The 16047-nt window shown below is 49.9% G+C and overlaps 1 protein-coding gene across 1 annotated transcript; it reads left to right on the top strand.

Annotated features, from left to right (window-relative positions):
* Window positions 1-13: 13 nt before the first annotated feature.
* Window positions 14-13732, top strand: LOC111842152 (protein phosphatase targeting COQ7). Its single transcript, XM_023808488.2, has 6 exons — window positions 14-566; window positions 7030-7209; window positions 9038-9236; window positions 10107-10230; window positions 10313-10442; window positions 10636-13732. The coding sequence occupies exons 1-6, from the start codon at window positions 365-367 to the stop codon at window positions 10692-10694; spliced, it is 894 nt and encodes a 297-aa protein (XP_023664256.1). The 5' UTR covers window positions 14-364; the 3' UTR covers window positions 10695-13732.
* Window positions 13733-16047: the final 2315 nt, after the last annotated feature.

Raw genomic sequence — 16047 nt, 5'->3', positions numbered from 1 at the left:
GTCAAGGGAGGAGTCACAAGACCTCAGACGCGGGGGCCATAGTATTCCACTACATCGCCGAGAAACCCGGCTGTTTGCGAGGTCCTGCGTGAGAGAGCGATCGGCTGGGAGCGATGGCGCACACGCCAGGGGCCGGTTCGTGAAGACCTGAAAGCGTGGCCGGCATCGGGAACAACCTGCACTCCGAAGCAGGAAAAGAGACTCTAACGTGTTTCCCCGCTGCGGCGACGACCTTGGCGCTATAAACTGCGTGTTAATCTTTGGGGAGGCGAATGCGCTTCGGCTGAGAAGCAGACCGAGGCAGGACGCGGGGGTAGGGCGAGCGCTGGGGCTGGTAGGTGGGGTGGGTGCCTGCTTTTGGGGGATGATCTCCGTACTTTCCTATGGCAGACTGGTTGCCAGGGCTGTCCTGGGCGGACTTTCCCAAACCGATAGCCGGGATTATAGCCTAGTGACGGCGAGCTGCGGCTTCGGGAAGGACTTTCGCAAGGGGATCTTGAAGAAAGGCATGTGCTACGGGGACGACGCCTGCTTTATAGCCCGGCACAGATCCGCCGACGTTTTGGGTGAGTACGGGTTTGTATGAAGCGCTGCTGCTGGTGCACCGGGCGATCGGCGGCGTTTATCGGTCAGCGCCCCCGGCTGCATCCGATGTATATGTCAACACGTGGTAATAGTGCGCCAGGCGCCCAGCAGGCAGCGTATTGTCTCCGTCCCCTTCGCTCCCTTTCCTTGTTCTCCTATGGCCGTGTTTGCACAGATGCACAATGAAGATTTGCGCATCAGCCCTCATGTCACTTTACCTGCTGCCCTCTCCACCTCGGCTAATCTGTAATTCTGGGTGGCCTCAAGAGAAAGAGGCGTAATGTTTTTTTGCCCGAAGACTAACCTGCTGATCAGTACCAGCGACCTTTTACCTAGAAAACCATTAGTGACAGCTTCACGAACATTTCTGTGCAATCTGGCAAAAAACAAAACGAAAAATGTGTGCTTATTTAAGCCGTATTGTACACGGTTAAGCAAGATCTTCGCTTTGCTTCTTAAGGATGATTTTGGTTCAGCTGCCTTAATATCGGCAAAATGCTTCATATGCTTTTGTGTGTATTGTCAACAGCCTTAAGGCGGATTTTTGTCCCCTAATTGATAATATTCACGCGTAAATATTTCGATCTCCCTTCTTTTTTTATTTTTGTGTGGGATTTCTGTTATTTTTTTTGTAGTGGTCGGTAAACGATCCTTGCGGCTCCAGCCGTTTTAAAGGTCAGGATGGACGAGCGTGGAGGCAGCCATGTTGTCAAAATAAACCACGTTTCTTAGGCGGAAGGGAAACGCTGTGCCCTTCAAATATCCTGCACACTCCTGGTTTCATGTCTCCGGCAAAGTGCCTTATCGGCAGGGTACTAGTTTCTGTGACAACACAAGTGTGATTTCGGATAAGCAGTAATTGTCAATCGATTTAATAAATCGGGCCTATGTCTTGTTTCTTAATCTCACTTTGAGTAAATCATTTCGGCATCGGCGCTCCGTGCATCTGAAATTCAGATCATTTTTGGGACTGTTCGGGTATTGAAGGCAGTCGATCGGGATCTTTCCCAGATTCCCACCCCCCTAGATGTCCACAGATTGCATCCTTAGTTAATGGAAATCACCGTGTCACTTCAGGATATGCAGTTGCCTCCACTGTTATTTTATTTTTTATTTAAAAATAAATACTGTAGTATTAACTAGTGCTGTAGAAGTACTGCCCAATGTATTGATTGTTTTGAAACGCAATCCATGTCCCTTTCTGTGGCAGGCAATTATTTACATATGGAAGCACAGCATGTTCTAGTATGAAGAAGAGTGATCGGCCGGTCAGTGAGCTGTCTGTGTCCTACTGGGACTCCAACTTGTGGTCTGATAGCTTATGTTGACCTTTGCAGATAATCTACAAGCACCTATTTTCCTTCTGATATCTGCCATAATTACAAAATGCTCCCTGTACATCAGACATCTTTACATGGTGAACCTAGAATTGTGCCACCAGTTGTTTTCTGAACTGGCTGGCAGGTAAGACCTTGTATCAGATACACACACAATCCGATGGCTTGTTTTTTTTTGGCGTGCCGTAATATGTGACGCTGACTTGCTCTCGCAACCTGCTTTTGATGCATTTATTCAGTGGCATGATGCTGGCGTTATATGCTATGATTTCTCAAGATGCTAACCAAGGCCTGAGCACGCAAGTTAGTGTTTTCTGCATTATGCAAACCTGCTCTGTAAAGCATGTGTGCTCTGCGATCGTCAATGTGACCTAGACTTTAACGGCCTTTAAGAGCAAGGCAGGGTATTAATATTACTCTCTTTACTGAGGTAAACACTCTGTGTGCCATAGGTGCACCCACCCAGTGTTCTACTCCATCGCTACATGCTACGATGCTTTGACTGCTTTTAATCTCCTGTCGTGTTTAAACTTTCAGCCCCCCCCCCCCCCCCCACATTTTAGTCACATGACCAGTACATCATCCAGTGAAACGACATATTGCTTGTTGTTCCTGCGTGTCCCACATCAGCATCACGGAGCTGGTCTTCCTCTCCCTGGTCTGCATGGTGTCCCGCTCGTCACGCCTAATTCCGCTTCAGCTGTGTCACTGCCGGCTTGCTTCGGCGAGTAGATGGGTGGGGAGGGTGGGGGTGTGTGAATGTTTCAAGCTCCCTTGTTCTGTACGCCTGAGGTCTGGAATGGTTCTGCTTCCTATTGCTCTAGCTGATGGCCAGTACCAGGCTCACATTTACCACTTCATTTTCAGTGAGTCTGTTATTGTTTGGATGTTATAGCAATTGGGATTTCCTCTTTGCTACCAGAGATGTATATCTGAAGCGCTTTGGATCTTCGTGGAGAAGTTACAGCATCTTACCTGTTCCTATGGGCGGCGTTCAGATGTATTCAGGGCTTGTAGATGTGTCATTGTTGGCTGCTGCCCATCTCCTAATCAAACAGACGTGTTCTGCTACGTCTGGTGGCCTGATTAGGTTTGACGTTGAAGCCCGAGTCACACCAATCCCCTGTCACGATGGTGACTGGATACTGAGGCTCATAATCTGTGTGTTATCATCCATTACTCTCAGACTTAGATTCTCTAAATGCTTTGGGGATCGATCAAAGCCTCCAGCCTGTAACAATGTTGGCATGACTTCCTGGCTGTGAGGTGTTGAGGTGTGGAAGTCTCTCATTGCCAGACTTGATACTTCAGGAAATTAAGTTTCAGGATGTTTTAAATAGCTGTTATGCTGAATCACAGGTCACTGTGCAAAGGGCCACTGTGTCCTTTTTCTGGCCCCTGATGTAGTTAAGGAGGGCGTGGGGTTTGTGAATAAGGTACATCTGGGGGGGGGAGGGGAGGGGTGCCCTCTTTGAAGGCCACTTGTGCCCTCTTGGGCTTAAAATAAATTGTTGCTGACAAACAGCATTGTAACGTGAGACCTTCCACTTTCTGGTCTGGTGCAGAAAGTCGCACTTCCAGGCGTCCTTTGTGTTTATGGACGATGACGGGCATGACGGGCACTGCCGGCTCGCTTCCCGTAAGGAAAGCTGGCACACTGTGTTCATTGTCTTCCCGGATGGAAAATCACGGCTAGGATCGTCCGGCCTCTTTGAATATTCATGATCCCAGATGCTGGGCTGTTAAATGTGGACATGCTGACGTTCTCCGCGTGCCGGTAATTCGTTGAATCGCCGCCGACCCACAGAAGGTTTCCTCTGAGATATTTGTATGCACCTGTTTTCACCCTCAGCGTCGGCCGGTAACACGGCAGCCGCACGGCTTCCGATAAGAAGTCGATGGACTGATATCTGGCCAACGGCAAAGGGGTGGGAGGTTGACCCCCCCCCCCCCCCCGCGAGCTCTCGCCAGCTTTTCTGGGATGATCACCAGGCCTTGCCGTCACGCCTCTCTCCTGTCCACGTGGGATCTCTGTCACCAGGGTTGTGAGCTGCCCTGCGCTCCCTTGTGTTTCCGCCCCCCGTCGTGACTCGGCCCCCGTCGCAGTTGCCTGTATGGATTAAGCAGTGCCACTTCTCAGGGTTCTGTGCACATCAGGGGCTCCTGTTCATGCACCCCAAGAAAGGTGGCTGGATGGAGGGTGGGGCTGCCAAAAGAACTCTGGGAAAGTCCATCCATCCATTTTCTGTAACCTCTTATCCAGTTCAGGGTTACAGGGGATCCACAGCCTATGGGTGCAAGGCAGGGAACAACCCAGGATGGGGCACCAACCCACCACAGGCCACAGTCACACATACACCATTTGGTAACTCCAGTTAACCATAATTTTTGGTGTGGGAGAGAAACCAGAGTACCCAGAGGAGACCCCACAATAACCTGGGGAGAACATGCAAACTCCACATGCATGGAACCCTGGCGGGGATATGAACCCAGGTCCCAGAGGTGTGAGATGACAGTGCTAACCACTGCACCCCCCCCGATTAAAGTCCTCAGTAGGATTTCCTCAGACGGTGTTGCCCCAGCCGCAAAGCGTCATCCTTGATGTAGTAGAAGTCCGGTGCTGTATCTCTTTTTAGCTACAAGCTCCCCTGGGATGGATAAAGTTGATCTTATCCTATGATCCCCATCGGAGCTCCCTGACCCATAATCACATTTTACATAGTGCCTGATTGGCTGGATGCGTGGCTGACCTGACAGTGTAGCTGTTCTTCATTGGCTGAGAAGGTTTACCTCAATGTAGGGGGGAGTGGAGCTGCATCGTAAATGTCAGGAAAAATATCTGCTTGGTTTTAAAAAGGGGGCTGCACTGTTTATTCCTGGTGCTTGCGGGGCCCGATGTTCTCTTTTTCCGTCCCGTAAATCGCTTCAGGTTGCGATCCTGCCACATGAACTCATTGAACCTTCCCCCCCTCCCCCCCCCCCCCTGCAGTCACAGACCTCCTGCAGCTTCCGCGTCTCGCAGCTGTTTCCCCTCCATTCGTCCTCCATTCTTACCCGCCCCCCTCACGGGAGGAATCATCCGCTCGTGTGCCATATGCTTCCTGCAGTTTGCTTCGTGCCTCTGGACCATTTGGCCAAACTGTGTGGGGGGGGGGGAGGAGGGTGTCCCCCCCTACTCATAAACAGGGGGTGGTCCCACGTTGCAGTGAAATCCCTGCCTCAGGTGCCGTGTCCCATCAGTCTGGGGGGGAGATTACCAGCTGACTCCGCCCTCCTGTCTCCAGTGCTGCCCCTATCGTTCTTTGTCAGTCACGTTTCTGCAGTCTGTCATGCCCCCATTCGCCATTTTGAGTGTATCGTGGATGTGCACACATTTAGTTAACAAACTTAATATTTCATATTCAGTGTTTTTTTTTTTTTTCCTCCACAAAAATGTAATGTTTTATGTAATCAGTAATATGCAATTTTCATTATCAAAACACACCAGTCATTTAGGTGTTTACGAAAGGAGAAAAGTCAAGAACACCACAAAAATGTCATTGGACATAACTTTATTGGCCATATTTAAAATAAAATATAAGTGGCAAGCAGAATACAGGCTCGGTATACAACGAGTTTATACAGATCCTTCCAGACATCATGTGAAACGTTAGAAACCGTACTTGCAAATGCTTCTAAACTTAAACAATAGTTGGGCATTGGTTTGTCAGGGCACAGCAAACAGTGACAGCTTTACCCAGCGTTAGCGCTTATAATCCATGCATGCAAATATACACATACATGCACTGATAAACGTGTCATTACAGCTTTGCTGTTTACTTCTGTCTTTTAAAAGCATTCACTCTGTAACGCTAGTTTAACACGAACAGATTAACCCATTTCTGCTACCCTCCAATACGGAGGCTAGCTTGCTAGCGTAGGTTAACCAATGTAAAAATACCCGCTTTAGAAGGCAAAAAAATGCATATTCAGTAATACTACTTAAAGAAAAAACATCTTACTTGCCTTTATGAAAATGTCGAGAGCAAACACGCATTAAGGGAGATATCACGTTGCAAGTGATCGATCTCCTTCCGTCTCACTGCCGTGACCCTGCTGTCCATCCTCTTTTCCAAGTGAGAAACGACAAAATCTCATGTTGTGGTCCAACTTTCTGCGATTTCTACCATGTGACTTAGTATGACAGCCTTTCACACAGCACGAGTGTCCCAACTTACCGAAGATAATGCCACACACAAATGCTGGCACATCCATAATGGTGATTCGACCCACAATGCACTGTGGCTGTAGCGAGTGTGACGTCAGCTGACAGACCGATTGTGAGCCACTGGACTAAAACACCATAAGGCTGAAGCTGAGCTGTTATCACACCGTTAAGATCCATCCATCTTCTAACTACCGGTCGGGTTCATGGAACCTTGGACGTCTTTCTCTTTACAGATTTGCAGTGTTTCCCAATCCGGTCCTCAGAGAAACACAGACAGCCCACTTTTTTGCACTGGCTGGGAGGCAGCAAAAATGTGGACTGTCTGGCAGGGAGCTGGGAGGCAGCAAAAATGTGGACTGTCTGGCAGGGAGCTGGGAGGCAGCAAAAATGTGGACTGTCTGGCAGGGAGCTGGGAGGCAGCAAAAATGTGGACTGTCTGGCAGGGAGCTGGGAGGCAGCAAAAATGTGGACTGTCTGGTAGGGTGCTGGGAGGCAGCAAAAATGTGGACTGTCTGGGAGGCAGCAAAATGTGGACTGTCTGGCAGGGAGCTGGGAGGCAGCAAAATGTGGACTGTCTGGCAGGGAGCTGGGAGGCAGCAAAATGTGGACTGTCTGGGGGTCCTAAAAGACTGGGTTGAAAAACGATGGTCTAGTAGATTATATCTAGATGTTGTTTTCTGATTGGCTGAGGGCACAGGTTTGATTGACAGCAGGCCATCGCCATGACAATACAGAATGCCTGCGAGTGCAAGCGCGTGTATCTGTGTGTGCGCTCGCTCGCTCGCTCGCTCGCCCCAGCTGTTAGTGCCTCTGCCCTCCACAGGCCCCTGGGTTTGTTGGTTGCCAGGGAAAAACGCCGGCAGATGCTCACACACACGTCGCCTCCGTGTCCCTCCCCAGGTGTGGCGGATGGTGTGGGCGGCTGGCGGGACTACGGGGTGGACCCCTCCCAGTTCTCGGGGACCCTGATGAAGACGTGCGAGAGGCTTGTGAGGGAGGGCCGATTCATACCCAGCAACCCCGTGGGCATCCTCACCACCAGCTACTATGAACTTCTTCAGAACAAAGTTCCCCTTCTGGGTGAGTACTGCCCCCCATCTTCCTCCTCAACAGCCAGAGATGCTGCACCCCTACTGTCGGCCTGATTGCTGCCTTCTGTTGCGTAATTGGGCTTGTAGGTCAGGAGAAACAAGGTTTTCAGGGCCGTGGGTGAGGTGTTGTTCTGTGTAATTAACAAGCTGGTTTACCCAATTTTCCATTGGTTCCCGTACTGGATTAAACTGGTTACACCTCTGTTGTGATGCAGTGATGCCTGACTAACCTGCTACACCCCAGCGCTCTGAAGCATCGTTTCCGCCAGCTATTCCCTGCTGACTCACTGGTCAGGGATCAGCAGTGCCGAATGCAGCAGGCGGGGCCGGGTGACACTCTGGGATTCCGATTTCCAGTGACGGTTTCATCATTCACCCGAGCTGGGGCACCGGGTCCACACTGTGTCACCTTGTGCCCGTGGTGCATGCTGGGAGATGCCTGCTTAGATGCCCCCCCCCACCACCACGGGGAGAGACGCAGTGTGTTCTGCAGGAATGAGTCAGAGCGGCTGCGTCGTGAGTCAGAGAGACCTCTGGGAGGCCCCCTCTCGCCTGGAAGGGGTCCAGTCCTGCATTAATAAACTATTTATAGACGGGACTGTCAGGACTGGGCTGTTCCTGTCAGGGTATTATGGATTTACCCTTCACTCGCATTGCTGAAACTCAGCTTTTATTTTCCTTGTGTTAGAGATGTTAGGACTACCGATGTGTTTTAGTAACGGATTTTATTTTGGCCATCAAGGAGTCATGGCCCTGTGGACTGGGGGGGGGGGCAACGTGGGAAATGTGCCTTTGTCAGGGGGGGGGGAGCGTCAGAGGTAGACGCTCGTTTATGTCGGTTAGTGTCGAGTTAGTGCTCAGAATTGGCACCTTTCACTCCCGTTTCCCTGATCTTTCACCTTTTTAAAATCAAATTTCTATAAATTTAGGAAGGTTTTCCTTCTGCTCACACACGAGCACACGTACCTGCAAACCGTCGTCTTAGGGTAAGAAGTACTTGCTGATTTCTGGCTCGTTAAAACTGAGGAGAAACGCATGACATGACCAGATATCTGTGGATAATTGGCTGGCCACTCTGCCCCCCCCCCAGACATAGCAGCACAAGCTGCCAGAGAGACCGACCCAGAGCTGGCGAGAAGTCTGTGTCTCAGTGGAAAGTTCAGCGCTATTTACGCACGCAGAGATATTTTGAGGTCCTGCATGTGCCCCGTGCAGCACCCACCCCCCCCCCCCCCCCACTTCATGCCCAGCATCCAAAAGGTCAAATTCTTTCTTGGTCACAAGGGGGCAGCAACCTGAGCCTCTCCTTCCCCTGACCCCTTCACCCCATGCCACCAATGTGAAGGGTGGCCATGGGGGCGGGGCCTTTGCTGGCCGCCTCATTACAGGTCCTGAGAGCTGTCAATCATCAAGCTGCCACGGTGTAGTTCTGCATAAACACCAGCAAACTGCCGCCCCCTTGGGGATGGTTTGCTATTGAAGGACTTGAATGCCGGACATCTTCATATATGTTGTGAGATCTGTGCTTGGAGCCATTTATAAATTATGCATTTAATCTATAAGCAATACTGTTCAGAAGCTTCTTGATGTAACTGAAAAATAATTAGTTGTACATTATGCTTCCCAAATTCATGATGTGTATTGAAAAGTCTTCGTGTGTTTAATTTTGTGATAATTCAGCGCTGTGAGCCTTTCTTTGATGTGCTCACTTATTCATAAGCGTAGAGAGTGATTGGCTGGGGGTTGAGGGGGGCGGGCTTTTGGCCGGAGGCAGATGCCCCGCCCCCTGAGTTGCCTCACTCTTCCTCCCTCTCCAGGTAGCAGCACGGCCTGCATCGTGGTGCTGGACCGGCAGAGGCACCGGCTGCACACGGCCAACCTGGGCGACTCGGGCTTCCTGGTGGTGCGGGGGGGCGAGGTGGTGCACCGCTCCGATGAGCAGCAGCATTACTTTAACACGCCGTTCCAGCTGTCCATCGCGCCGCCCGGCGCCGAGGGGGCCGTCCTCAGCGACAGGTCAGGCTGCCGCTTCGCCGAAATGCAGAAAAACATGCATGGTGGACCGTATCCACCCCCCCCCTCACTGTGAACTTTGACCCTGTCTATTTGGCCTGGCCTACTTCTCTCTCCCTGCGTTTGGCCACAGGCCGGTGTTCATGACGTCATTGCCCCCCGAGTCAGTTTGACGTATCCCCGTCATCTGCCAGCAGTGTTATCTGGTTACATGAGTTGTGGGGGGGGGGGGGGCTTGACACCCAAGCTGGGCTCCAAATTCCAGTGAGGGGTGGGACTGGGGTGCCTCCCAAGCTGACCAATGCCAGAGGAGCTTTTCCATGTGCTCCTGATTCATATCCAGTATTTTTAAGCGGTGTGCACACTAAATTCACCCACGGCCTTTTAAATGGTTTATAGTCTGTGCCCTGCTGCCCCCCAGCACTGGCAGGGTGGGGTAGGGTAATAATAAGTGTCCTTGGCCCATGTGCCGGTCTGCAGCTTATATCCCTATAGCCACATAAGATCCTTCATTAAGGCTTTAGTGTTTATTGTGCATTAGACCACAGTCCTGGCTCTTTCTCGTGGCTTACAGCGCCTCCTGGTGGACATGGCAATCTGCGACATACCATCACCCTCATTTACTTTAAATCTCTTTTTGCTTGGTTCACGCCATCTTTCAGCGGGTAGGCGAAGGGGTCATGGCCGTGTTCCAGGGCCTGAACATGACACCTTCGGTCTGGCAGTCGGCCTTTTACCCACAGAGCGCTGGTGACAGCCCAAGCCTATGGGGCTCCTTCAGCCTGATGGCGAGAGGCTAATAGTGTAGGGATTATCCTCAGCATCCGCGGACAGCACTGCTCACGGCCGTCCGCCTCTTTGCCCCCCCAACAGCCCGGAGGCGGCGGACAGCTCGTCATTTGATGTCCAGCTTGGTGACATCATCCTGACCGCCACGGACGGCCTCTTCGACAACATGCCCGACTATATGATCCTGCAGGAGCTGAAGAAGCTCAAGGTTCGGCCCGCTACCTCTCGCTTTGGCCCGGGAACCGCGTCCCCCGGCCGGCTCATGTTCATGACACCCGTTTTGTCCACAGAACGCGAACTACGAGAGCGTCCAGCAGACGGCGCGGAGCATCGCCGAACAGGCCCACCAGCTGGCCTACGACCCCAACTACATGTCGCCTTTTGCGCAGTTTGCGTGCGACAACGGGCTTAACGTGAGGGGTGAGTCTCTCCGAGAAGAAGGGATGGGCTTATTCCTCCACTCAGGGCTTCAAGGTGGTTTGAGGTTGCTAGGCAACGGTTTGCAGTTGTGACGCTTCCCTCACGGCTGACCCGGGGGGCGACCGGACGGCTCCTCGTTTACACAGGTCCCTGATTCCATTCCTCTTCTCTCCTCCATTTATTTGCCCTGCAGGGGGGAAGCCGGATGACATCACGGTCCTGCTCTCTATCGTGGCCGAGTACACGGACTAGTACTCCGCAGGAAGAGCGGCCCGTCTTTCGCCTGCACGCCATTTTATCGTGCCGTTTGCTGCTGTCGGAGGAAGGACCTTTGCAGCTAGTCCAACGCCCCCCCCCCCATACCTGGTACCTTTTCCCACCCCCTCGTGTATGTCCTCATCAATGAAATCTGTGTTCGTCCTATCATGAGCTAATTGTGACATTGACCGTAGCATGTGCCCTGATCGTCCAATCACTGCTGCCTCTGCTCTGACGTCAGCGAGACTTAGGGCTGGATTTGACATTGTGTCAAATGTCGTCTTAATAAAACAGTGATACAACAGTGAAACTTGCTGTTAAGGTGGTGAAAACGAGTGTTTCGGGTTATAGGGCTTGTAGCTGTTTGTTTTGTCGTCCTCTGGTCACTGAGGGGTTGGAGGGCAGTGTGTCATGTGAAGGCCCCCGGGGGGGGCATCAGTCGAATGTACCCACGGCTTGGTGGCCGCTGTGACCCCCGCGGGGGATGTCCTCGAAGTATGGGGGGCGGGGGTGTTTGCTGCAGTTGAAATGGTGAAGTTAAGTTGTGGAGATGCGACACGTGGTAAGGAGGGGAGCGCTGGGCAGATGAGGTCATCCTATCAGAGAGCTGCTGATAGGCAGCTCACACCTATTGGCTCAGCTAGGGTACGCCTGTCAGAGGCCACGCCCCTTATCCGAGCAGAGTTCTGTCTGAGTGTATTTAAGCGTGTTTTTTGAAATATTTTTTCAATGCTGTATATAATGTCTTTAATCATAACGTGATGGGATTTTAAGAGAAAAGGACTTGTTCATTTATTGTACATGTACTACAATTCAGGGGTAGGAACATTTGAATCCTACACCATGTGTCGAAAGGGAAGTTTATTTTATTATTATTGCTATTATTGTTATTGTTATTATGTTCAGATTTAGTACGAATGCACACAAATGCCACTCACCCAAGGACTATACACGGTAACCAGTCCCGCAGGGGGCATGTGGAGCACATACTTTCTGTCTTCTGTCCAGTAGGGGGCGTGCTGTTATGTGTGGTCAAAAAAGTGCAACGCACAAGGTCAATGTATTTGTGGACGCTTGTGGCGGAACGCGCTGAAAACAAGTATGACTGAAAAAGGCACTATATGTTTAGTATCAGTCTTTTGCCACGCCGAATGAACAAAATGGACGTCGACGGCCTGTTGTGCGGTGGGGCGGAGCTACCTGTTGGTCACATGGTATTTCAGGCGTGATCGTATCCCTCAGGTTTCACACGGGGTGGGGGTCGTATGTGTGTTTGCTGTGGACTCTTGCTCTCTGTACATTTCACTATTTAACTGAATAGTGATGTACATGTGCATAAACCGCGACGAGGAGAGATCAGTTGTGTGTGTGAGGTTTTTTTTTTCAGTTCACACAAGCGGCCACTTTGTCTGGTGTACTGCTGTCCCCGTTACACGCATTGTGTGACACTCACGCACAATGCTAATCGCCATTCCCTACAACTCATGTTGCTAAGTAGCTTCTATGCGCCCAGTCCACTTAACCCCGTGAGATAGTGGGTTATGCCTTTTGGCCAGTCTGACAGATGCCTGCCCCCTGAAGCAGGTTGATGTAGTGATTGGCTGATTGGCATAGGGGGAGAGGTGTGGGCGTTAATTCCACCAACAGGAACCTTGCTGTGATGAGTGGGGGTTTGTCCCACAGAACCTGGCCAAACCTGGTTTGGTGTCGGGCAAAATGTGATTCCCATTCATTGGCTAATGTGTCACATGAAGACACGGGTGCACCAAAGAGATGCCACCCTGTTTCTGCAATGAATTTGATTAAAACGTCAAGCAATACTGTAATATGAAATTTTTTTCTTTTTTTCCTTTTATACATTGGCTGTGTGGATCTCGTCCCATACGACTGTCTGTCAGTATGAGTAGCCTAGCAATATGCATAAGCAAAAATGAAGAAGTCTGTCATCTGTGTGTGACGTGTGTCACTGTGTCGTGAATCTTAGGCCCATGCACCCCCCCCCCCCCCGTGTGCAGTGTACTATTGTGTGATGACTCACAGCTGCTTTGTCACCCCCCCAAACATTTATTTATTTATTTTTTTAAATCTCCCTATGAGATTGGTGATGTTTGTATGTCCGGCTGTTTTATTTTTGAAAATTTTATTATTGTTATCTGATTTGCGTGGCCTTTGTATCTTTGACTTAATACGGTGTACAGACAGAGCAGTCCGAAAAAATCCTAAATGAGGCCAAAATGGGAAAACCATGGAGCAGCGTTTCCCAATCCGGTCCTCGGGGATCCACAGAGGCCGTGTTTTTGCTCCCTCCTGTGGGCTGTCCGGCAGGGAGCTCAGGGGGAGCAAAAATGTGGACCGACTGTGGGTCCCCAGGGACCGGACTGGGAAACGCTGCCATAGAGGGTTGGTGACAGGGGTGGGGCTCTTCACCCGTCTCGCTGTCTGGCCACTACAATACGAAATTGGGTCACTTTTTGTTTTTTTTCTTCTATTCATTTATTCTTTAAAAATGAGCAACAGAGCTTCTGATTGATTTGGCAGCAGGTCTGGTCCATGTAATATGATGGCAAATTTCATTGTTGCTGACCATCGATAATCTTACTCCTTTAATTAGAATGAACCCAGAGGCCATTTTCAGCCTGCCCCTGTTTGGGAGGGGCACTGCCCCTACAGACTATGGGGATTTGGGGGGGCGGGTTGACCATGGCGCAATCCCAAGCTGAACACGTTGGCCTTAAAATCCTGGAAAACCAGCTTCGTCCTCCCATGCCCTCGTCTTGGTGTGCCCTGGGTATGGCAGTCGGGTGCTGATCACTGGCGCCCTCTAAAGACTCTCTGCTTCCGGGGCACTGCTGCGGCTCTGCCTCCTGCCCCCCCCCCCCCCTCCATCCCCCCTTCTGCGGCTGATGTCTGTCGGTTTTGTACCAGAGAGGCACCTTTGTCTACGGTAGAAAAAAATGCAAAAATAGTTTCTGTAAATATGTTTTCAAAGCTGTATGATATTTAAATAAAGGATATAGTATTTGTACTACACAGTCTGACTTGGATTTATGTTTTTCCAGATCCTTCTAAACACATACACAAACATTAAGGGTACAGAATAGCCTCATAAGTGCAGGTGGAAGTCAAGACTGAAATGTAGTCTTTGGGGTTTGTGTGCACTGGTCAGCTAATCACCGTGAGCTTGAGGTGACCACAATCCTACCCTGAGTTCTGCCTCAAAGTTCGGACAAGGAGACACTGGCTTAGCCTAACAGCAACCCCCCACCCCCAGCTCCAGTCTTCCAGCTCTCTTCCTGTCAAGATTATCAGAAGCCACATTCCTGAGGCTGTGAATAAGCAGGAATACATGTACTACTAGAAGGGGTATTAATATGTTTGCTTAAGTTATCTGGTGTGATTCGGGGCCAATCGTAGAGCCCCCTTAGGATCTTGGTTATTAATCACCATGGAAGCCTTGGATCGATCCTTTGAGGGCGTCTTCTCCCAAACAAGCCAACCAAGTTCTGTTTTCTGCCTCGGGATCAATTATAAGCATGGCTATGTCCTATTTTACACATTCCATTTGTTACCATACATGTACACCGGGAGTCCCTGCTCTCTAAGGTCCACAAACACCCAGAGTGAGGGTCCTGCTTTTGCCACGGACAGAGCTCCACCCTGCACTAAATGAACAATTTGTCTCATTATGGGGACTATCGATGCATGGAGAAGCCAGTTCTAAGGTATCCATGTTTACATTTTAATCTTAAAACACTGGATTTCCACGTGCTGCCCCAAGCTTTATGAAATGCCGCCCAGCCTTGGTTTATCCGGCATTGACCGGCCTCCGCTGCCCTCGAAAGTGTTTTGCTCAGAGTCCTGTTTCTAAAGGCCGGACTCCGGTGAGTAAAAGTGCTGTGTTTTGAATTTCAAGTTGCCGTAATGCGCCGCGCAGCACCCGGACTGCGCTGGCTGGGAGGTTCGGGGCAGCTGAGGCTGGCAGCAGGGCAGGTGGTTCTCGGACCACGGGGAAGGTTCTGGGTAGGGTGCTGTTTAAATCATGCTGTTATCCTGATCCAGCACCTTCCAGCACCATCCAGATGAATCGGCAGATTTAGGTCTGGGTTTCTCCCCTAAGGCACCTTCGTTCAAAAAAATTATAATTTATATTATGCTCAGAAGTTTAAGGGTTTGATCAGGAATTATTTTGGTCCAGTCCAATGACTGTTTAAATTGCTTGAATAGATCTGTAAAAAAAAACACATGCTTGACTTGTTTGTGCTCTGGGAAACAAACTCCCCAGAGAATCATTACTGTATTTTTGGATCGGAATTCCCTGGCTAGCTGAATGTTTTTCCCCAATGGAAGCTGAATATATATGAATCGTTTCAAATAGCACACTACATAATATTGTTTTATCACAAATCCATTTGCCCTGTCGTGATACAGAGCCCCAATGTATGACATGCCAAATTCATCAAAATGTTTTTAAAGTGTTTGTTTGATGTCATTGTGATGTCATAATGCAACAAACTTTGAAGTCTTTTTTTAAAAACTGGCACAGCATCTGCAGCTGTGTCAGACTATGACTAAGCATCTCTTTTTTTTAATTTTTTTATTTTTTAGCTAGTGCTTGTCACAAACAGGCAGGGTACACTGGGTGCCTCATCTTCCAAAGCAGAGAGGCGATATGACCTTAGGAACTCTTTGCTCTAGATCTTACTTAGAGAAAAGACAGACATTGGAAATGGGACCTCCAGGCCACCTGGTAATCAGGATTCAGTTTGTTGCCCTTGAGATCAGCTGGAAAGACACTAGAAAATACATATTGACAACAGTGTGACACACATATGAGAGCCATATGATTCTTATGTGGGCAGAAGATGGGGTCTTTGGCGGAAATAGGGTGAAGTATGAACTGGATGTAGAGCACATTTTAAATAAGTCTAAAGTCCAAAAAGGCTGGGGACAAAAATGGCTCAAGTGTGGACTGGAGGTATGGAGGTGTGCTTAGGCAGTGTGTGGCTCTGTGGGCTAAGCCTATGTACCTGTAATCAGAAGGTTGCTGGTTCAAAACCCAGCCTCAGCACGTCTGTGGGTCCTTGAGCAAGGCCCTTAACCCCCAGCTCCCTGGGCGCCCCAACAGGTGGCTGCCCTGTGCGGACAACTTACTCTACAAAGAGCAAGTTCAGGGAGACATAAAGACAATTTCCCCATAGGGATCAATAAAAGTATCAGTTATTATTATTCCTAAAGGTTATCCTAAAAACCTGCATACACACTGGCCCTTTGAGGATAAAATTGCCCACCCCTGCCCAAAAAACAAAAACATTTTTCTTTAAATGAGATCGGAGGGTCAAATTAAGGT

This window comes from Paramormyrops kingsleyae, chromosome 7, assembly GCF_048594095.1.
Source record: "Paramormyrops kingsleyae isolate MSU_618 chromosome 7, PKINGS_0.4, whole genome shotgun sequence".
Lineage (NCBI taxonomy): Eukaryota > Metazoa > Chordata > Actinopteri > Osteoglossiformes > Mormyridae > Paramormyrops > Paramormyrops kingsleyae.
Note: the sequence above shows the minus strand (reverse complement) of the source record. Positions and strands in the feature narration are given on the sequence as shown.